Source organism: Pongo abelii, chromosome 20, assembly GCF_028885655.2.
Source record: "Pongo abelii isolate AG06213 chromosome 20, NHGRI_mPonAbe1-v2.0_pri, whole genome shotgun sequence".
NCBI classification, from domain to species: domain Eukaryota; kingdom Metazoa; phylum Chordata; class Mammalia; order Primates; family Hominidae; genus Pongo; species Pongo abelii.
In genome coordinates this window covers 42,790,179-42,807,568 of record NC_072005.2, presented here as the reverse complement: position 1 = coordinate 42,807,568, position 17,390 = coordinate 42,790,179, and the positions used below count along the sequence as shown (strand labels likewise).

At 64.4% G+C, this 17,390-nt stretch overlaps 2 protein-coding genes across 3 annotated transcripts; both read left to right on the top strand.

Annotated features, from left to right (window-relative positions):
- Positions 1-3,036: 3,036 nt before the first annotated feature.
- On the top strand, positions 3,037-6,133 carry LOC134760643 (WAS/WASL-interacting protein family member 1-like). 2 transcript variants are annotated; one of them, XM_063719469.1, is made up of 2 exons: positions 3,037-3,285; positions 3,722-6,133. In XM_063719469.1, exon 2 carries the CDS (start codon positions 4,698-4,700, stop codon positions 5,496-5,498), a length of 801 nt encoding a protein of 266 aa, XP_063575539.1. In that variant the 5' UTR covers positions 3,037-3,285; positions 3,722-4,697; the 3' UTR covers positions 5,499-6,133. The 2 variants fall into 2 exon arrangements, with proteins under 2 accessions (XP_063575539.1, XP_063575538.1); XM_063719468.1 differs by having other exon boundaries at positions 3,053-3,285; positions 3,679-6,133.
- Positions 6,134-12,116: 5,983 nt separating this feature from the next.
- Positions 12,117-15,760, top strand: LOC134760642 (WAS/WASL-interacting protein family member 1-like). The gene is made up of 2 exons (XM_063719467.1): positions 12,117-13,121; positions 13,521-15,760. The coding sequence occupies exon 2, from the start codon at positions 14,540-14,542 to the stop codon at positions 15,338-15,340; it is 801 nt and encodes a 266-aa protein (XP_063575537.1). The 5' UTR covers positions 12,117-13,121; positions 13,521-14,539; the 3' UTR covers positions 15,341-15,760.
- The last annotated feature ends 1,630 nt before the right edge of the window (positions 15,761-17,390 follow it).

Here is a 17,390-nt window from a genome sequence, read left to right as displayed (position 1 = left end):
CTCGCCTGTGTCTCTCTTTGCACGGGTCGCCGGAAGCCGCGTCGGGATGCCGGAGCCCCCGGGCCTTGGAGATGAAGGCAGGCCCCTGCTCCACCCAGGAAGGAGGGAGGCAGTGGGCTCATGGGTCAGTGCCTTTGTAGCGGACAGCACGCCTTGCGGCCCTGGGGATCTTTCTGTGCCCCAGCGAGACCCTCTCCGCCCCAATGCATTGGAACCCCATTCCCGATCACCCGGTGGGATCCATCATCGGATCCCAAGAGGAGTCCGCACAGCCCAGCCGGCACCCCGAAGCTCCTCCTCCACCGGGAACCGAGGCGGAAGAGCGAACAAGGAGGTCCTGACCACAGGACTCCTATGGGTCCGACCCCGGGTCTCCGGCAGGCCCCTCTGGTGGTCCTCTTCCCACCCGCCGCCTCCCCCGCCGCAACGGCCAGCACCGCCGCCCCGGTCCCCGCAGCCGCCGCCTCGCCGCCATTTTTTAAAGGGTCCGCAGCCTGACTCTCCGGAGTCAGGGGGGCGGGGGAGTCGGCGTCGCCAGTGCGCATGCGCGAGTCCCCAGCCGCCGCTTCGGTCACAGTGACCGCCACCGTTCGTTGCCCGGGGATGGGTCCCTGAGACTTGGCGAAGTAGGAGCCCTGTGTGATCGTGCGTCAGAGTCGGGGCTGACACCAGTCCTGGCCAGGGTAGTTACCAGGACGGTCTCCGGAGGCCGGGATTCGCGGAGGGTCCAGCAGCAGGAAGAAACCCCAGGAGGAAGAAACCTCAGACAGATCGCCGGGGAGGCAGCGCGGGATCCCAGCCTGAGGCGTGCGCGGACGGTGTGCCGGTGAGTCTCCCCAAAAGTGGTGCCCTTGTGATGTCGAGGACACCTCTGCCTGTGTGCCCGTGGGCTGCTCTCTCACCGCTGGGTCGTAGTCGCGCAGAGCAGAACCCGGCAGCTTCAGGGGCTGCCTGGGGGTGGGTGTTACCCGCTGTATGTCTGTGTGCGTTACGGGTGCGTGTGCGTGTGTGTGTGTGTGTGCACGCGCGTGTGCGTGTGTGCGTGTCTGTGTGCCCACTTCTGTCTCTCTCTTACGTCTCTCTGTCTCTCTCCCTTCTCGCCCTTTCCGTCGCTCTCTCTTTCTGTCTCTGTCCGTGTGTGTGTGCGTGTTCCTTGGGACACATGTGCCCTGTGCGCCGGAGGGTGGGTTTCTTGCACGGCGGCCTTTCTTCTGCTCAGCCTCTCCCCGCGTCTCTGCCTGGGTCGTGTGGCTGGTTGGCAGTCGTTTTCCCGGCGGTTCCAGTCTGGGGGTCTGTGAAGGCCTGGGCGAGGTGGGCATCTGCGCCGGACCCGCAGGGGTTTTCATCCCCTCCACATCCGGAGCAGCCTCTTTGCTAGGATCCAGACGACCGCTCCCCAACCAAGGACAACGGCCTCCCAGGTGCTCATTGTCCACCCGCAGGAGCGTGCCCGCACACCTTCAAGAAGATGGTGCTCACTCTTTTCGCCCTCTGCCCTCATCGAGCAATCTAGCCACAGCTCGACGCAGGGAGGCAGAAGGAAGCCGGCAACGGGATGGGGCAAGCATCTCTGCCACTCGAAGGCTGGCCTTCCTGGCCGAGTCACCCGTTTGACACTCCTCCCCGGATGCCCGTGGTGGTGGCATGGCCCCTTATCCTGCCTGGGCTCTGGCCTCTGCTCTGTCCTCCCTCTTGCTCTGTCTGCCCCGTTTCTGAGAAGCCTAGCGGCTTCTTAATCTGGCTGAATGTCTTCAACAGGAAGACTTCCCAGTCCATCAGGGAGATACCTCGTGGAGGTCCGTGTCCTGATTGTTTCCCTCTCCACACCTCTTTCCGGATGACTGGGCAGGGGTGGTGATCCTGGAGCTCTGGGCTTCCATACCTGTGTGGGACAGGGAAGCTCTCTTGGTCTCCATGGCCCAAGTGATGGCTGCGCGCTCGGTCCGGGAAGAGCGGGAGGCAAGCCCACCGTTCCTGACACTGGCCTTCTAGGAAAGGCGGTGTTGCATCCCACCTGCACTTCCTCTCTGATTCTTGAGGGCCAAGCGGTTCCTCTGCTCCTGGGGAAAGTGCGTTCTAGCACTGAATCTTCTGGCTGCCACGGATGTCAGGGAGCCAACGGGACTGGCTTTTTGCTGGGTGCAGGGGAGGTTGCGTCAGGGGTACCTACCCGGTGGCGGGGCGGGGGTGGGGTGTACTCTGTGGAAACCTCTCGGCCCCTCTGGCGGGCCTCCCTGAATGTGGCCTGGACTCCCGCAAAGGCCCTGTCTCGCAGGTTTTCAGGTGTGCTTGGCTTTTCCTCCGCTCTGTGGGGCACGTCGGCAGTGGCCCCCGGGCGCACGCCCGGACATCCCTGTCCGTTTCGTCGTCGCCCCCTACGGCCTCAAAGACACACGGTCACTGCATGTGCTCTCGCGGGACGTCGGTGCCACGTGTGGTCACACCGGCTGCATCTCGGACTCGCCTGTGTCTCTCTTTGCACGGGTCGCCGGAAGCCGCGTCGGGATGCCGGAGCCCCCGGGCCTTGGAGATGAAGGCAGGCCCCTGCTCCACCCAGGAAGGAGGGAGGCAGTGGGCTCATGGGTCAGTGCCTTTGTAGCGGACAGCACGCCTTGCGGCCCTGGGGATCTTTCTGTGCCCCAGCGAGACCCTCTCCGCCCCAATGCATTGGAACCCCATTCCCGATCACCCGGTGGGATCCATCATCGGATCCCAAGAGGAGTCCGCACAGCCCAGCCGGCACCCCGAAGCTCCTCCTCCACCGGGAACCGAGGCGGAAGAGCGAACAAGGAGGTCCTGACCACAGGGCTCCTATGGGTCCGACCCCGGGTCTCCGGCAGGCCCCTCTGGTGGTCCTCTTCCCACCCGCCGCCTCCCCCGCCGCAACGGCCAGCACCGCCGCCCCGGTCCCCGCAGCCGCCGCCTCGCCGCCATTTTTTAAAGGGTCCGCAGCCTGACTCTCCGGAGTCAGGGGGGCGGGGGAGTCGGCGTCGCCAGTGCGCATGCGCGAGTCCCCAGCCGCCGCTTCGGTCACAGTGACCGCCACCGTTCGTTGCCCGGGGATGGGTCCCTGAGACTTGGCGAAGTAGGAGCCCTGTGTGATCGTGCGTCAGAGTCGGGGCTGAGACCAGTCCTGGCCAGGGTAGTTACCAGGACGGTCTCCGGAGGCCGGGATTCGCGGAGGGTCCAGCAGCAGGAAGAAACCCCAGGAGGAAGAAACCTCAGACAGATCGCCGGGGAGGCAGCGCGGGATCCCAGCCTGAGGCGTGCGCGGACGGTGTGCCGGTGAGTCTCCCCAAAAGTGGTGCCCTTGTGATGTCGAGGACACCTCTGCCTGTGTGCCCGTGGGCTGCTCTCTCACCGCTGGGTCGTAGTCGCGCAGAGCAGAACCCGGCAGCTTCAGGGGCTGCCTGGGGGTGGGTGTTACCCGCTGTATGTCTGTGTGCGTTACGGGTGCGTGTGCGTGTGTGTGTGTGTGTGCGCGCGCGTGTGCGTGTGTGCGTGTCTGTGTGCCCACTTCTGTCTCTCTCTTACGTCTCTCTGTCTCTCTCCCTTCTCGCCCTTTCCGTCGCTCTCTCTTTCTGTCTCTGTCCGTGTGTGTGTGCGTGTTCCTTGGGACACATGTGCCCTGTGCGCCGGAGGGTGGGTTTCTTGCACGGCGGCCTTTCTTCTGCTCAGCCTCTCCCCGCGTCTCTGCCTGGGTCGTGTGGCCGGTTGGCAGTCGTTTTCCCGGCGGTTCCAGTCTGGGGGTCTGTGAAGGCCTGGGCGAGGTGGGCATCTGCGCCGGACCCGCAGGGGTTTTCATCCCCTCCACATCCGGAGCAGCCTCTTTGCTAGGATCCAGACGACCGCTCCCCAACCAAGGACAACGGCCTCCCAGGTGCTCATTGTCCACCCGCAGGAGCGTGCCCGCACACCTTCAAGAAGATGGTGCTCACTCTTTTCGCCCTCTGCCCTCATCGAGCAATCTAGCCACAGCTCGACGCAGGGAGGCAGAAGGAAGCCGGCAACGGGATGGGGCAAGCATCTCTGCCACTCGAAGGCTGGCCTTCCTGGCCGAGTCACCCGTTTGACACTCCTCCCCGGATGCCCGTGGTGGTGGCATGGCCCCTTATCCTGCCTGGGCTCTGGCCTCTGCTCTGTCCTCCCTCTTGCTCTGTCTGCCCCGTTTCTGAGAAGCCTAGCGGCTTCTTAATCTGGCTGAATGTCTTCAACAGGAAGACTTCCCAGTCCATCAGGGAGATACCTCGTGGAGGTCCGTGTCCTGATTGTTTCCCTCTCCACACCTCTTTCCGGATGACTGGGCAGGGGTGGTGATCCTGGAGCTCTGGGCTTCCATACCTGTGTGGGACAGGGAAGCTCTCTTGGTCTCCATGGCCCAAGTGATGGCTGCGCGCTCGGTCCGGGAAGAGCGGGAGGCAAGCCCACCGTTCCTGACACTGGCCTTCTAGGAAAGGCGGTGTTGCATCCCACCTGCACTTCCTCTCTGATTCTTGAGGGCCAAGCGGTTCCTCTGCTCCTGGGGAAAGTGCGTTCTAGCACTGAATCTTCTGGCTGCCACGGATGTCAGGGAGCCAACGGGACTGGCTTTTTGCTGGGTGCAGGGGAGGTTGCGTCAGGGGTACCTACCCGGTGGCGGGGCGGGGGTGGGGTGTACTCTGTGGAAACCTCTCGGCCCCTCTGGCGGGCCTCCCTGAATGTGGCCTGGACTCCCGCAAAGGCCCTGTCTCGCAGGTTTTCAGGTGTGCTTGGCTTTTCCTCCGCTCTGTGGGGCACGTCGGCAGTGGCCCCCGGGCGCACGCCCGGACATCCCTGTCCGTCTCGTCGTCGCCCCCTACGGCCTCAAAGACACACGGTCACTGCATGTGCTCTCGCGGGACGTCGGTGCCACGTGTGGTCACACCGGCTGCATCTCGGACTCGCCTGTGTCTCTCTTTGCACGGGTCGCCGGAAGCCGCGTCGGGATGCCGGAGCCCCCGGGCCTTGGAGATGAAGGCAGGCCCCTGCTCCACCCAGGAAGGAGGGAGGCAGTGGGCTCATGGGTCAGTGCCTTTGTAGCGGACAGCACGCCTTGCGGCCCTGGGGATCTTTCTGTGCCCCAGCGAGACCCTCTCCGCCCCAATGCATTGGAACCCCATTCCCGATCACCCGGTGGGATCCATCATCGGATCCCAAGAGGAGTCCGCACAGCCCAGCCGGCACCCCGAAGCTCCTCCTCCACCGGGAACCGAGGCGGAAGAGCGAACAAGGAGGTCCTGACCACAGGACTCCTATGGGTCCGACCCCGGGTCTCCGGCAGGCCCCTCTGGTGGTCCTCTTCCCACCCGCCGCCTCCCCCGCCGCAACGGCCAGCACCGCCGCCCCGGTCCCCGCAGCCGCCGCCTCGCCGCCATTTTTTAAAGGGTCCGCAGCCTGACTCTCCGGAGTCAGGGGGGCGGGGGAGTCGGCGTCGCCAGTGCGCATGCGCGAGTCCCCAGCCGCCGCTTCGGTCACAGTGACCGCCACCGTTCGTTGCCCGGGGATGGGTCCCTGAGACTTGGCGAAGTAGGAGCCCTGTGTGATCGTGCGTCAGAGTCGGGGCTGAGACCAGTCCTGGCCAGGGTAGTTACCAGGACGGTCTCCGGAGGCCGGGATTCGCGGAGGGTCCAGCAGCAGGAAGAAACCCCAGGAGGAAGAAACCTCAGACAGATCGCCGGGGAGGCAGCGCGGGATCCCAGCCTGAGGCGTGCGCGGACGGTGTGCCGGTGAGTCTCCCCAAAAGTGGTGCCCTTGTGATGTCGAGGACACCTCTGCCTGTGTGCCCGTGGGCTGCTCTCTCACCGCTGGGTCGTAGTCGCGCAGAGCAGAACCCGGCAGCTTCAGGGGCTGCCTGGGGGTGGGTGTTACCCGCTGTATGTCTGTGTGCGTTACGGGTGCGTGTGCGTGTGTGTGTGTGTGTGCGCGCGCGTGTGCGTGTGTGCGTGTCTGTGTGCCCACTTCTGTCTCTCTCTTACGTCTCTCTGTCTCTCTCCCTTCTCGCCCTTTCCGTCGCTCTCTCTTTCTGTCTCTGTCCGTGTGTGTGTGCGTGTTCCTTGGGACACATGTGCCCTGTGCGCCGGAGGGTGGGTTTCTTGCACGGCGGCCTTTCTTCTGCTCAGCCTGTCCCCGCGTCTCTGCCTGGGTCGTGTGGCCGGTTGGCAGTCGTTTTCCCGGCTGTTCCAGTCTGGGGGTCTGTGAAGGCCTGGGCGAGGTGGGCATCTGCGCCGGACCCGCAGGGGTTTTCATCCCCTCCACATCCGGAGCAGCCTCTTTGCTAGGATCCAGACGACCGCTCCCCAACCAAGGACAACGGCCTCCCAGGTGCTCATTGTCCACCCGCAGGAGCGTGCCCGCACACCTTCAAGAAGATGGTGCTCACTCTTTTCGCCCTCTGCCCTCATCGAGCAATCTAGCCACAGCTCGACGCAGGGAGGCAGAAGGAAGCCGGCAACGGGATGGGGCAAGCATCTCTGCCACTCGAAGGCTGGCCTTCCTGGCCGAGTCACCCGTTTGACACTCCTCCCCGGATGCCCGTGGTGGTGGCATGGCCCCTTATCCTGCCTGGGCTCTGGCCTCTGCTCTGTCCTCCCTCTTGCTCTGTCTGCCCCGTTTCTGAGAAGCCTAGCGGCTTCTTAATCTGGCTGAATGTCTTCAACAGGAAGACTTCCCAGTCCATCAGGGAGATACCTCGTGGAGGTCCGTGTCCTGATTGTTTCCCTCTCCACACCTCTTTCCGGATGACTGGGCAGGGGTGGTGATCCTGGAGCTCTGGGCTTCCATACCTGTGTGGGACAGGGAAGCTCTCTTGGTCTCCATGGCCCAAGTGATGGCTGCGCGCTCGGTCCGGGAAGAGCGGGAGGCAAGCCCACCGTTCCTGACACTGGCCTTCTAGGAAAGGCGGTGTTGCATCCCACCTGCACTTCCTCTCTGATTCTTGAGGGCCAAGCGGTTCCTCTGCTCCTGGGGAAAGTGCGTTCTAGCACTGAATCTTCTGGCTGCCACGGATGTCAGGGAGCCAACGGGACTGGCTTTTTGCTGGGTGCAGGGGAGGTTGCGTCAGGGGTACCTACCCGGTGGCGGGGCGGGGGTGGGGTGTACTCTGTGGAAACCTCTCGGCCCCTCTGGCGGGCCTCCCTGAATGTGGCCTGGACTCCCGCAAAGGCCCTGTCTCGCAGGTTTTCAGGTGTGCTTGGCTTTTCCTCCGCTCTGTGGGGCACGTCGGCAGTGGCCCCCGGGCGCACGCCCGGACATCCCTGTCCGTTTCGTCGTCGCCCCCTACGGCCTCAAAGACACACGGTCACTGCATGTGCTCTCGCGGGACGTCGGTGCCACGTGTGGTCACACCGGCTGCATCTCGGACTCGCCTGTGTCTCTCTTTGCACGGGTCGCCGGAAGCCGCGTCGGGATGCCGGAGCCCCCGGGCCTTGGAGATGAAGGCAGGCCCCTGCTCCACCCAGGAAGGAGGGAGGCAGTGGGCTCATGGGTCAGTGCCTTTGTAGCGGACAGCACGCCTTGCGGCCCTGGGGATCTTTCTGTGCCCCAGCGAGACCCTCTCCGCCCCAATGCATTGGAACCCCATTCCCGATCACCCGGTGGGATCCATCATCGGATCCCAAGAGGAGTCCGCACAGCCCAGCCGGCACCCCGAAGCTCCTCCTCCACCGGGAACCGAGGCGGAAGAGCGAACAAGGAGGTCCCGACCACAGGGCTCCTATGGGTCCGACCCCGGGTCTCCGGCAGGCCCCTCTGGTGGTCCTCTTCCCACCCGCCGCCTCCCCCGCCGCAACGGCCAGCACCGCCGCCCCGGTCCCCGCAGCCGCCGCCTCGCCGCCATTTTTTAAAGGGTCCGCAGCCTGACTCTCCGGAGTCAGGGGGGCGGGGGAGTCGGCGTCGCCAGTGCGCATGCGCGAGTCCCCAGCCGCCGCTTCGGTCACAGTGACCGCCACCGTTCGTTGCCCGGGGATGGGTCCCTGAGACTTGGCGAAGTAGGAGCCCTGTGTGATCGTGCGTCAGAGTCGGGGCTGAGACCAGTCCTGGCCAGGGTAGTTACCATGACGGTCTCCGGAGGCCGGGATTCGCGGAGGGTCCAGCAGCAGGAAGAAACCCCAGGAGGAAGAAACCTCAGACAGATCGCCGGGGAGGCAGCGCGGGATCCCAGCCTGAGGCGTGCGCGGACGGTGTGCCGGTGAGTCTCCCCAAAAGTGGTGCCCTTGTGATGTCGAGGACACCTCTGCCTGTGTGCCCGTGGGCTGCTCTCTCACCGCTGGGTCGTAGTCGCGCAGAGCAGAACCCGGCAGCTTCAGGGGCTGCCTGGGGGTGGGTGTTACCCGCTGTATGTCTGTGTGCGTTACGGGTGCGTGTGCGTGTGTGTGTGTGTGTGCGCGCGCGTGTGCGTGTGTGCGTGTCTGTGTGCCCACTTCTGTCTCTCTCTTACGTCTCTCTGTCTCTCTCCCTTCTCGCCCTTTCCGTCGCTCTCTCTTTCTGTCTCTGTCCGTGTGTGTGTGCGTGTTCCTTGGGACACATGTGCCCTGTGCGCCGGAGGGTGGGTTTCTTGCACGGCGGCCTTTCTTCTGCTCAGCCTCTCCCCGCGTCTCTGCCTGGGTCGTGTGGCCGGTTGGCAGTCGTTTTCCCGGCGGTTCCAGTCTGGGGGTCTGTGAAGGCCTGGGCGAGGTGGGCATCTGCGCCGGACCCGCAGGGGTTTTCATCCCCTCCACATCCGGAGCAGCCTCTTTGCTAGGATCCAGACGACCGCTCCCCAACCAAGGACAACGGCCTCCCAGGTGCTCATTGTCCACCCGCAGGAGCGTGCCCGCACACCTTCAAGAAGATGGTGCTCACTCTTTTCGCCCTCTGCCCTCATCGAGCAATCTAGCCACAGCTCGACGCAGGGAGGCAGAAGGAAGCCGGCAACGGGATGGGGCAAGCATCTCTGCCACTCGAAGGCTGGCCTTCCTGGCCGAGTCACCCGTTTGACACTCCTCCCCGGATGCCCGTGGTGGTGGCATGGCCCCTTATCCTGCCTGGGCTCTGGCCTCTGCTCTGTCCTCCCTCTTGCTCTGTCTGCCCCGTTTCTGAGAAGCCTAGCGGCTTCTTAATCTGGCTGAATGTCTTCAACAGGAAGACTTCCCAGTCCATCAGGGAGATACCTCGTGGAGGTCCGTGTCCTGATTGTTTCCCTCTCCACACCTCTTTCCGGATGACTGGGCAGGGGTGGTGATCCTGGAGCTCTGGGCTTCCATACCTGTGTGGGACAGGGAAGCTCTCTTGGTCTCCATGGCCCAAGTGATGGCTGCGCGCTCGGTCCGGGAAGAGCGGGAGGCAAGCCCACCGTTCCTGACACTGGCCTTCTAGGAAAGGCGGTGTTGCATCCCACCTGCACTTCCTCTCTGATTCTTGAGGGCCAAGCGGTTCCTCTGCTCCTGGGGAAAGTGCGTTCTAGCACTGAATCTTCTGGCTGCCACGGATGTCAGGGAGCCAACGGGACTGGCTTTTTGCTGGGTGCAGGGGAGGTTGCGTCAGGGGTACCTACCCGGTGGCGGGGCGGGGGTGGGGTGTACTCTGTGGAAACCTCTCGGCCCCTCTGGCGGGCCTCCCTGAATGTGGCCTGGACTCCCGCAAAGGCCCTGTCTCGCAGGTTTTCAGGTGTGCTTGGCTTTTCCTCCGCTCTGTGGGGCACGTCGGCAGTGGCCCCCGGGCGCACGCCCGGACATCCCTGTCCGTCTCGTCGTCGCCCCCTACGGCCTCAAAGACACACGGTCACTGCATGTGCTCTCGCGGGACGTCGGTGCCACGTGTGGTCACACCGGCTGCATCTCGGACTCGCCTGTGTCTCTCTTTGCACGGGTCGCCGGAAGCCGCGTCGGGATGCCGGAGCCCCCGGGCCTTGGAGATGAAGGCAGGCCCCTGCTCCACCCAGGAAGGAGGGAGGCAGTGGGCTCATGGGTCAGTGCCTTTGTAGCGGACAGCACGCCTTGCGGCCCTGGGGATCTTTCTGTGCCCCAGCGAGACCCTCTCCGCCCCAATGCATTGGAACCCCATTCCCGATCACCCGGTGGGATCCATCATCGGATCCCAAGAGGAGTCCGCACAGCCCAGCCGGCACCCCGAAGCTCCTCCTCCACCGGGAACCGAGGCGGAAGAGCGAACAAGGAGGTCCTGACCACAGGACTCCTATGGGTCCGACCCCGGGTCTCCGGCAGGCCCCTCTGGTGGTCCTCTTCCCACCCGCCGCCTCCCCCGCCGCAACGGCCAGCACCGCCGCCCCGGTCCCCGCAGCCGCCGCCTCGCCGCCATTTTTTAAAGGGTCCGCAGCCTGACTCTCCGGAGTCAGGGGGGCGGGGGAGTCGGCGTCGCCAGTGCGCATGCGCGAGTCCCCAGCCGCCGCTTCGGTCACAGTGACCGCCACCGTTCGTTGCCCGGGGATGGGTCCCTGAGACTTGGCGAAGTAGGAGCCCTGTGTGATCGTGCGTCAGAGTCGGGGCTGAGACCAGTCCTGGCCAGGGTAGTTACCAGGACGGTCTCCGGAGGCCGGGATTCGCGGAGGGTCCAGCAGCAGGAAGAAACCCCAGGAGGAAGAAACCTCAGACAGATCGCCGGGGAGGCAGCGCGGGATCCCAGCCTGAGGCGTGCGCGGACGGTGTGCCGGTGAGTCTCCCCAAAAGTGGTGCCCTTGTGATGTCGAGGACACCTCTGCCTGTGTGCCCGTGGGCTGCTCTCTCACCGCTGGGTCGTAGTCGCGCAGAGCAGAACCCGGCAGCTTCAGGGGCTGCCTGGGGGTGGGTGTTACCCGCTGTATGTCTGTGTGCGTTACGGGTGCGTGTGCGTGTGTGTGTGTGTGTGCGCGCGCGTGTGCGTGTGTGCGTGTCTGTGTGCCCACTTCTGTCTCTCTCTTACGTCTCTCTGTCTCTCTCCCTTCTCGCCCTTTCCGTCGCTCTCTCTTTCTGTCTCTGTCCGTGTGTGTGTGCGTGTTCCTTGGGACACATGTGCCCTGTGCGCCGGAGGGTGGGTTTCTTGCACGGCGGCCTTTCTTCTGCTCAGCCTGTCCCCGCGTCTCTGCCTGGGTCGTGTGGCCGGTTGGCAGTCGTTTTCCCGGCTGTTCCAGTCTGGGGGTCTGTGAAGGCCTGGGCGAGGTGGGCATCTGCGCCGGACCCGCAGGGGTTTTCATCCCCTCCACATCCGGAGCAGCCTCTTTGCTAGGATCCAGACGACCGCTCCCCAACCAAGGACAACGGCCTCCCAGGTGCTCATTGTCCACCCGCAGGAGCGTGCCCGCACACCTTCAAGAAGATGGTGCTCACTCTTTTCGCCCTCTGCCCTCATCGAGCAATCTAGCCACAGCTCGACGCAGGGAGGCAGAAGGAAGCCGGCAACGGGATGGGGCAAGCATCTCTGCCACTCGAAGGCTGGCCTTCCTGGCCGAGTCACCCGTTTGACACTCCTCCCCGGATGCCCGTGGTGGTGGCATGGCCCCTTATCCTGCCTGGGCTCTGGCCTCTGCTCTGTCCTCCCTCTTGCTCTGTCTGCCCCGTTTCTGAGAAGCCTAGCGGCTTCTTAATCTGGCTGAATGTCTTCAACAGGAAGACTTCCCAGTCCATCAGGGAGATACCTCGTGGAGGTCCGTGTCCTGATTGTTTCCCTCTCCACACCTCTTTCCGGATGACTGGGCAGGGGTGGTGATCCTGGAGCTCTGGGCTTCCATACCTGTGTGGGACAGGGAAGCTCTCTTGGTCTCCATGGCCCAAGTGATGGCTGCGCGCTCGGTCCGGGAAGAGCGGGAGGCAAGCCCACCGTTCCTGACACTGGCCTTCTAGGAAAGGCGGTGTTGCATCCCACCTGCACTTCCTCTCTGATTCTTGAGGGCCAAGCGGTTCCTCTGCTCCTGGGGAAAGTGCGTTCTAGCACTGAATCTTCTGGCTGCCACGGATGTCAGGGAGCCAACGGGACTGGCTTTTTGCTGGGTGCAGGGGAGGTTGCGTCAGGGGTACCTACCCGGTGGCGGGGCGGGGGTGGGGTGTACTCTGTGGAAACCTCTCGGCCCCTCTGGCGGGCCTCCCTGAATGTGGCCTGGACTCCCGCAAAGGCCCTGTCTCGCAGGTTTTCAGGTGTGCTTGGCTTTTCCTCCGCTCTGTGGGGCACGTCGGCAGTGGCCCCCGGGCGCACGCCCGGACATCCCTGTCCGTCTCGTCGTCGCCCCCTACGGCCTCAAAGACACACGGTCACTGCATGTGCTCTCGCGGGACGTCGGTGCCACGTGTGGTCACACCGGCTGCATCTCGGACTCGCCTGTGTCTCTCTTTGCACGGGTCGCCGGAAGCCGCGTCGGGATGCCGGAGCCCCCGGGCCTTGGAGATGAAGGCAGGCCCCTGCTCCACCCAGGAAGGAGGGAGGCAGTGGGCTCATGGGTCAGTGCCTTTGTAGCGGACAGCACGCCTTGCGGCCCTGGGGATCTTTCTGTGCCCCAGCGAGACCCTCTCCGCCCCAATGCATTGGAACCCCATTCCCGATCACCCGGTGGGATCCATCATCGGATCCCAAGAGGAGTCCGCACAGCCCAGCCGGCACCCCGAAGCTCCTCCTCCACCGGGAACCGAGGCGGAAGAGCGAACAAGGAGGTCCTGACCACAGGACTCCTATGGGTCCGACCCCGGGTCTCCGGCAGGCCCCTCTGGTGGTCCTCTTCCCACCCGCCGCCTCCCCCGCCGCAACGGCCAGCACCGCCGCCCCGGTCCCCGCAGCCGCCGCCTCGCCGCCATTTTTTAAAGGGTCCGCAGCCTGACTCTCCGGAGTCAGGGGGGCGGGGGAGTCGGCGTCGCCAGTGCGCATGCGCGAGTCCCCAGCCGCCGCTTCGGTCACAGTGACCGCCACCGTTCGTTGCCCGGGGATGGGTCCCTGAGACTTGGCGAAGTAGGAGCCCTGTGTGATCGTGCGTCAGAGTCGGGGCTGAGACCAGTCCTGGCCAGGGTAGTTACCAGGACGGTCTCCGGAGGCCGGGATTCGCGGAGGGTCCAGCAGCAGGAAGAAACCCCAGGAGGAAGAAACCTCAGACAGATCGCCGGGGAGGCAGCGCGGGATCCCAGCCTGAGGCGTGCGCGGACGGTGTGCCGGTGAGTCTCCCCAAAAGTGGTGCCCTTGTGATGTCGAGGACACCTCTGCCTGTGTGCCCGTGGGCTGCTCTCTCACCGCTGGGTCGTAGTCGCGCAGAGCAGAACCCGGCAGCTTCAGGGGCTGCCTGGGGGTGGGTGTTACCCGCTGTATGTCTGTGTGCGTTACGGGTGCGTGTGCGTGCGTGTGTGTGTGTGTGTGTGTGCGCGCGTGTGCGTGTGTGCGTGTCTGTGTGCCCACTTCTGTCTCTCTCTTACGTCTCTCTGTCTCTCTCCCTTCTCGCCCTTTCCGTCGCTCTCTCTTTCTGTCTCTGTCCGTGTGTGTGTGCGTGTTCCTTGGGACACATGTGCCCTGTGCGCCGGAGGGTGGGTTTCTTGCACGGCGGCCTTTCTTCTGCTCAGCCTCTCCCCGCGTCTCTGCCTGGGTCGTGTGGCCGGTTGGCAGTCGTTTTCCCGGCGGTTCCAGTCTGGGGGTCTGTGAAGGCCTGGGCGAGGTGGGCATCTGCGCCGGACCCGCAGGGGTTTTCATCCCCTCCACATCCGGAGCAGCCTCTTTGCTAGGATCCAGACGACCGCTCCCCAACCAAGGACAACGGCCTCCCAGGTGCTCATTGTCCACCCGCAGGAGCGTGCCCGCACACCTTCAAGAAGATGGTGCTCACTCTTTTCGCCCTCTGCCCTCATCGAGCAATCTAGCCACAGCTCGACGCAGGGAGGCAGAAGGAAGCCGGCAACGGGATGGGGCAAGCATCTCTGCCACTCGAAGGCTGGCCTTCCTGGCCGAGTCACCCGTTTGACACTCCTCCCCGGATGCCCGTGGTGGTGGCATGGCCCCTTATCCTGCCTGGGCTCTGGCCTCTGCTCTGTCCTCCCTCTTGCTCTGTCTGCCCCGTTTCTGAGAAGCCTAGCGGCTTCTTAATCTGGCTGAATGTCTTCAACAGGAAGACTTCCCAGTCCATCAGGGAGATACCTCGTGGAGGTCCGTGTCCTGATTGTTTCCCTCTCCACACCTCTTTCCGGATGACTGGGCAGGGGTGGTGATCCTGGAGCTCTGGGCTTCCATACCTGTGTGGGACAGGGAAGCTCTCTTGGTCTCCATGGCCCAAGTGATGGCTGCGCGCTCGGTCCGGGAAGAGCGGGAGGCAAGCCCACCGTTCCTGACACTGGCCTTCTAGGAAAGGCGGTGTTGCATCCCACCTGCACTTCCTCTCTGATTCTTGAGGGCCAAGCGGTTCCTCTGCTCCTGGGGAAAGTGCGTTCTAGCACTGAATCTTCTGGCTGCCACGGATGTCAGGGAGCCAACGGGACTGGCTTTTTGCTGGGTGCAGGGGAGGTTGCGTCAGGGGTACCTACCCGGTGGCGGGGCGGGGGTGGGGTGTACTCTGTGGAAACCTCTCGGCCCCTCTGGCGGGCCTCCCTGAATGTGGCCTGGACTCCCGCAAAGGCCCTGTCTCGCAGGTTTTCAGGTGTGCTTGGCTTTTCCTCCGCTCTGTGGGGCACGTCGGCAGTGGCCCCCGGGCGCACGCCCGGACATCCCTGTCCGTCTCGTCGTCGCCCCCTACGGCCTCAAAGACACACGGTCACTGCATGTGCTCTCGCGGGACGTCGGTGCCACGTGTGGTCACACCGGCTGCATCTCGGACTCGCCTGTGTCTCTCTTTGCACGGGTCGCCGGAAGCCGCGTCGGGATGCCGGAGCCCCCGGGCCTTGGAGATGAAGGCAGGCCCCTGCTCCACCCAGGAAGGAGGGAGGCAGTGGGCTCATGGGTCAGTGCCTTTGTAGCGGACAGCACGCCTTGCGGCCCTGGGGATCTTTCTGTGCCCCAGCGAGACCCTCTCCGCCCCAATGCATTGGAACCCCATTCCCGATCACCCGGTGGGATCCATCATCGGATCCCAAGAGGAGTCCGCACAGCCCAGCCGGCACCCCGAAGCTCCTCCTCCACCGGGAACCGAGGCGGAAGAGCGAACAAGGAGGTCCTGACCACAGGACTCCTATGGGTCCGACCCCGGGTCTCCGGCAGGCCCCTCTGGTGGTCCTCTTCCCACCCGCCGCCTCCCCCGCCGCAACGGCCAGCACCGCCGCCCCGGTCCCCGCAGCCGCCGCCTCGCCGCCATTTTTTAAAGGGTCCGCAGCCTGACTCTCCGGAGTCAGGGGGGCGGGGGAGTCGGCGTCGCCAGTGCGCATGCGCGAGTCCCCAGCCGCCGCTTCGGTCACAGTGACCGCCACCGTTCGTTGCCCGGGGATGGGTCCCTGAGACTTGGCGAAGTAGGAGCCCTGTGTGATCGTGCGTCAGAGTCGGGGCTGAGACCAGTCCTGGCCAGGGTAGTTACCAGGACGGTCTCCGGAGGCCGGGATTCGCGGAGGGTCCAGCAGCAGGAAGAAACCCCAGGAGGAAGAAACCTCAGACAGATCGCCGGGGAGGCAGCGCGGGATCCCAGCCTGAGGCGTGCGCGGACGGTGTGCCGGTGAGTCTCCCCAAAAGTGGTGCCCTTGTGATGTCGAGGACACCTCTGCCTGTGTGCCCGTGGGCTGCTCTCTCACCGCTGGGTCGTAGTCGCGCAGAGCAGAACCCGGCAGCTTCAGGGGCTGCCTGGGGGTGGGTGTTACCCGCTGTATGTCTGTGTGCGTTACGGGTGCGTGTGCGTGCGTGTGTGTGTGTGTGTGTGTGCGCGCGTGTGCGTGTGTGCGTGTCTGTGTGCCCACTTCTGTCTCTCTCTTACGTCTCTCTGTCTCTCTCCCTTCTCGCCCTTTCCGTCGCTCTCTCTTTCTGTCTCTGTCCGTGTGTGTGTGCGTGTTCCTTGGGACACATGTGCCCTGTGCGCCGGAGGGTGGGTTTCTTGCACGGCGGCCTTTCTTCTGCTCAGCCTCTCCCCGCGTCTCTGCCTGGGTCGTGTGGCCGGTTGGCAGTCGTTTTCCCGGCGGTTCCAGTCTGGGGGTCTGTGAAGGCCTGGGCGAGGTGGGCATCTGCGCCGGACCCGCAGGGGTTTTCATCCCCTCCACATCCGGAGCAGCCTCTTTGCTAGGATCCAGACGACCGCTCCCCAACCAAGGACAACGGCCTCCCAGGTGCTCATTGTCCACCCGCAGGAGCGTGCCCGCACACCTTCAAGAAGATGGTGCTCACTCTTTTCGCCCTCTGCCCTCATCGAGCAATCTAGCCACAGCTCGACGCAGGGAGGCAGAAGGAAGCCGGCAACGGGATGGGGCAAGCATCTCTGCCACTCGAAGGCTGGCCTTCCTGGCCGAGTCACCCGTTTGACACTCCTCCCCGGATGCCCGTGGTGGTGGCATGGCCCCTTATCCTGCCTGGGCTCTGGCCTCTGCTCTGTCCTCCCTCTTGCTCTGTCTGCCCCGTTTCTGAGAAGCCTAGCGGCTTCTTAATCTGGCTGAATGTCTTCAACAGGAAGACTTCCCAGTCCATCAGGGAGATACCTCGTGGAGGTCCGTGTCCTGATTGTTTCCCTCTCCACACCTCTTTCCGGATGACTGGGCAGGGGTGGTGATCCTGGAGCTCTGGGCTTCCATACCTGTGTGGGACAGGGAAGTTCTCTTGGTCTCCATGGCCCAAGTGATGGCTGCGCGCTCGGTCCGGGAAGAGCGGGAGGCAAGCCCACCGTTCCTGACACTGGCCTTCTAGGAAAGGCGGTGTTGCATCCCACCTGCACTTCCTCTCTGATTCTTGAGGGCCAAGCGGTTCCTCTGCTCCTGGGGAAAGTGCGTTCTAGCACTGAATCTTCTGGCTGCCACGGATGTCAGGGAGCCAACGGGACTGGCTTTTTGCTGGGTGCAGGGGAGGTTGCGTCAGGGGTACCTACCCGGTGGCGGGGCGGGGGTGGGGTGTACTCTGTGGAAACCTCTCGGCCCCTCTGGCGGGCCTCCCTGAATGTGGCCTGGACTCCCGCAAAGGCCCTGTCTCGCAGGTTTTCAGGTGTGCTTGGCTTTTCCTCCGCTCTGTGGGGCACGTCGGCAGTGGCCCCCGGGCGCACGCCCGGACATCCCTGTCCGTCTCGTCGTCGCCCCCTACGGCCTCAAAGACACACGGTCACTGCATGTGCTCTCGCGGGACGTCGGTGCCACGTGTGGTCACACCGGCTGCATCTCGGACTCGCCTGTGTCTCTCTTTGCACGGGTCGCCGGAAGCCGCGTCGGGATGCCGGAGCCCCCGGGCCTTGGAGATGAAGGCAGGCCCCTGCTCCACCCAGGAAGGAGGGAGGCAGTGGGCTCATGGGTCAGTGCCTTTGTAGCGGACAGCACGCCTTGCGGCCCTGG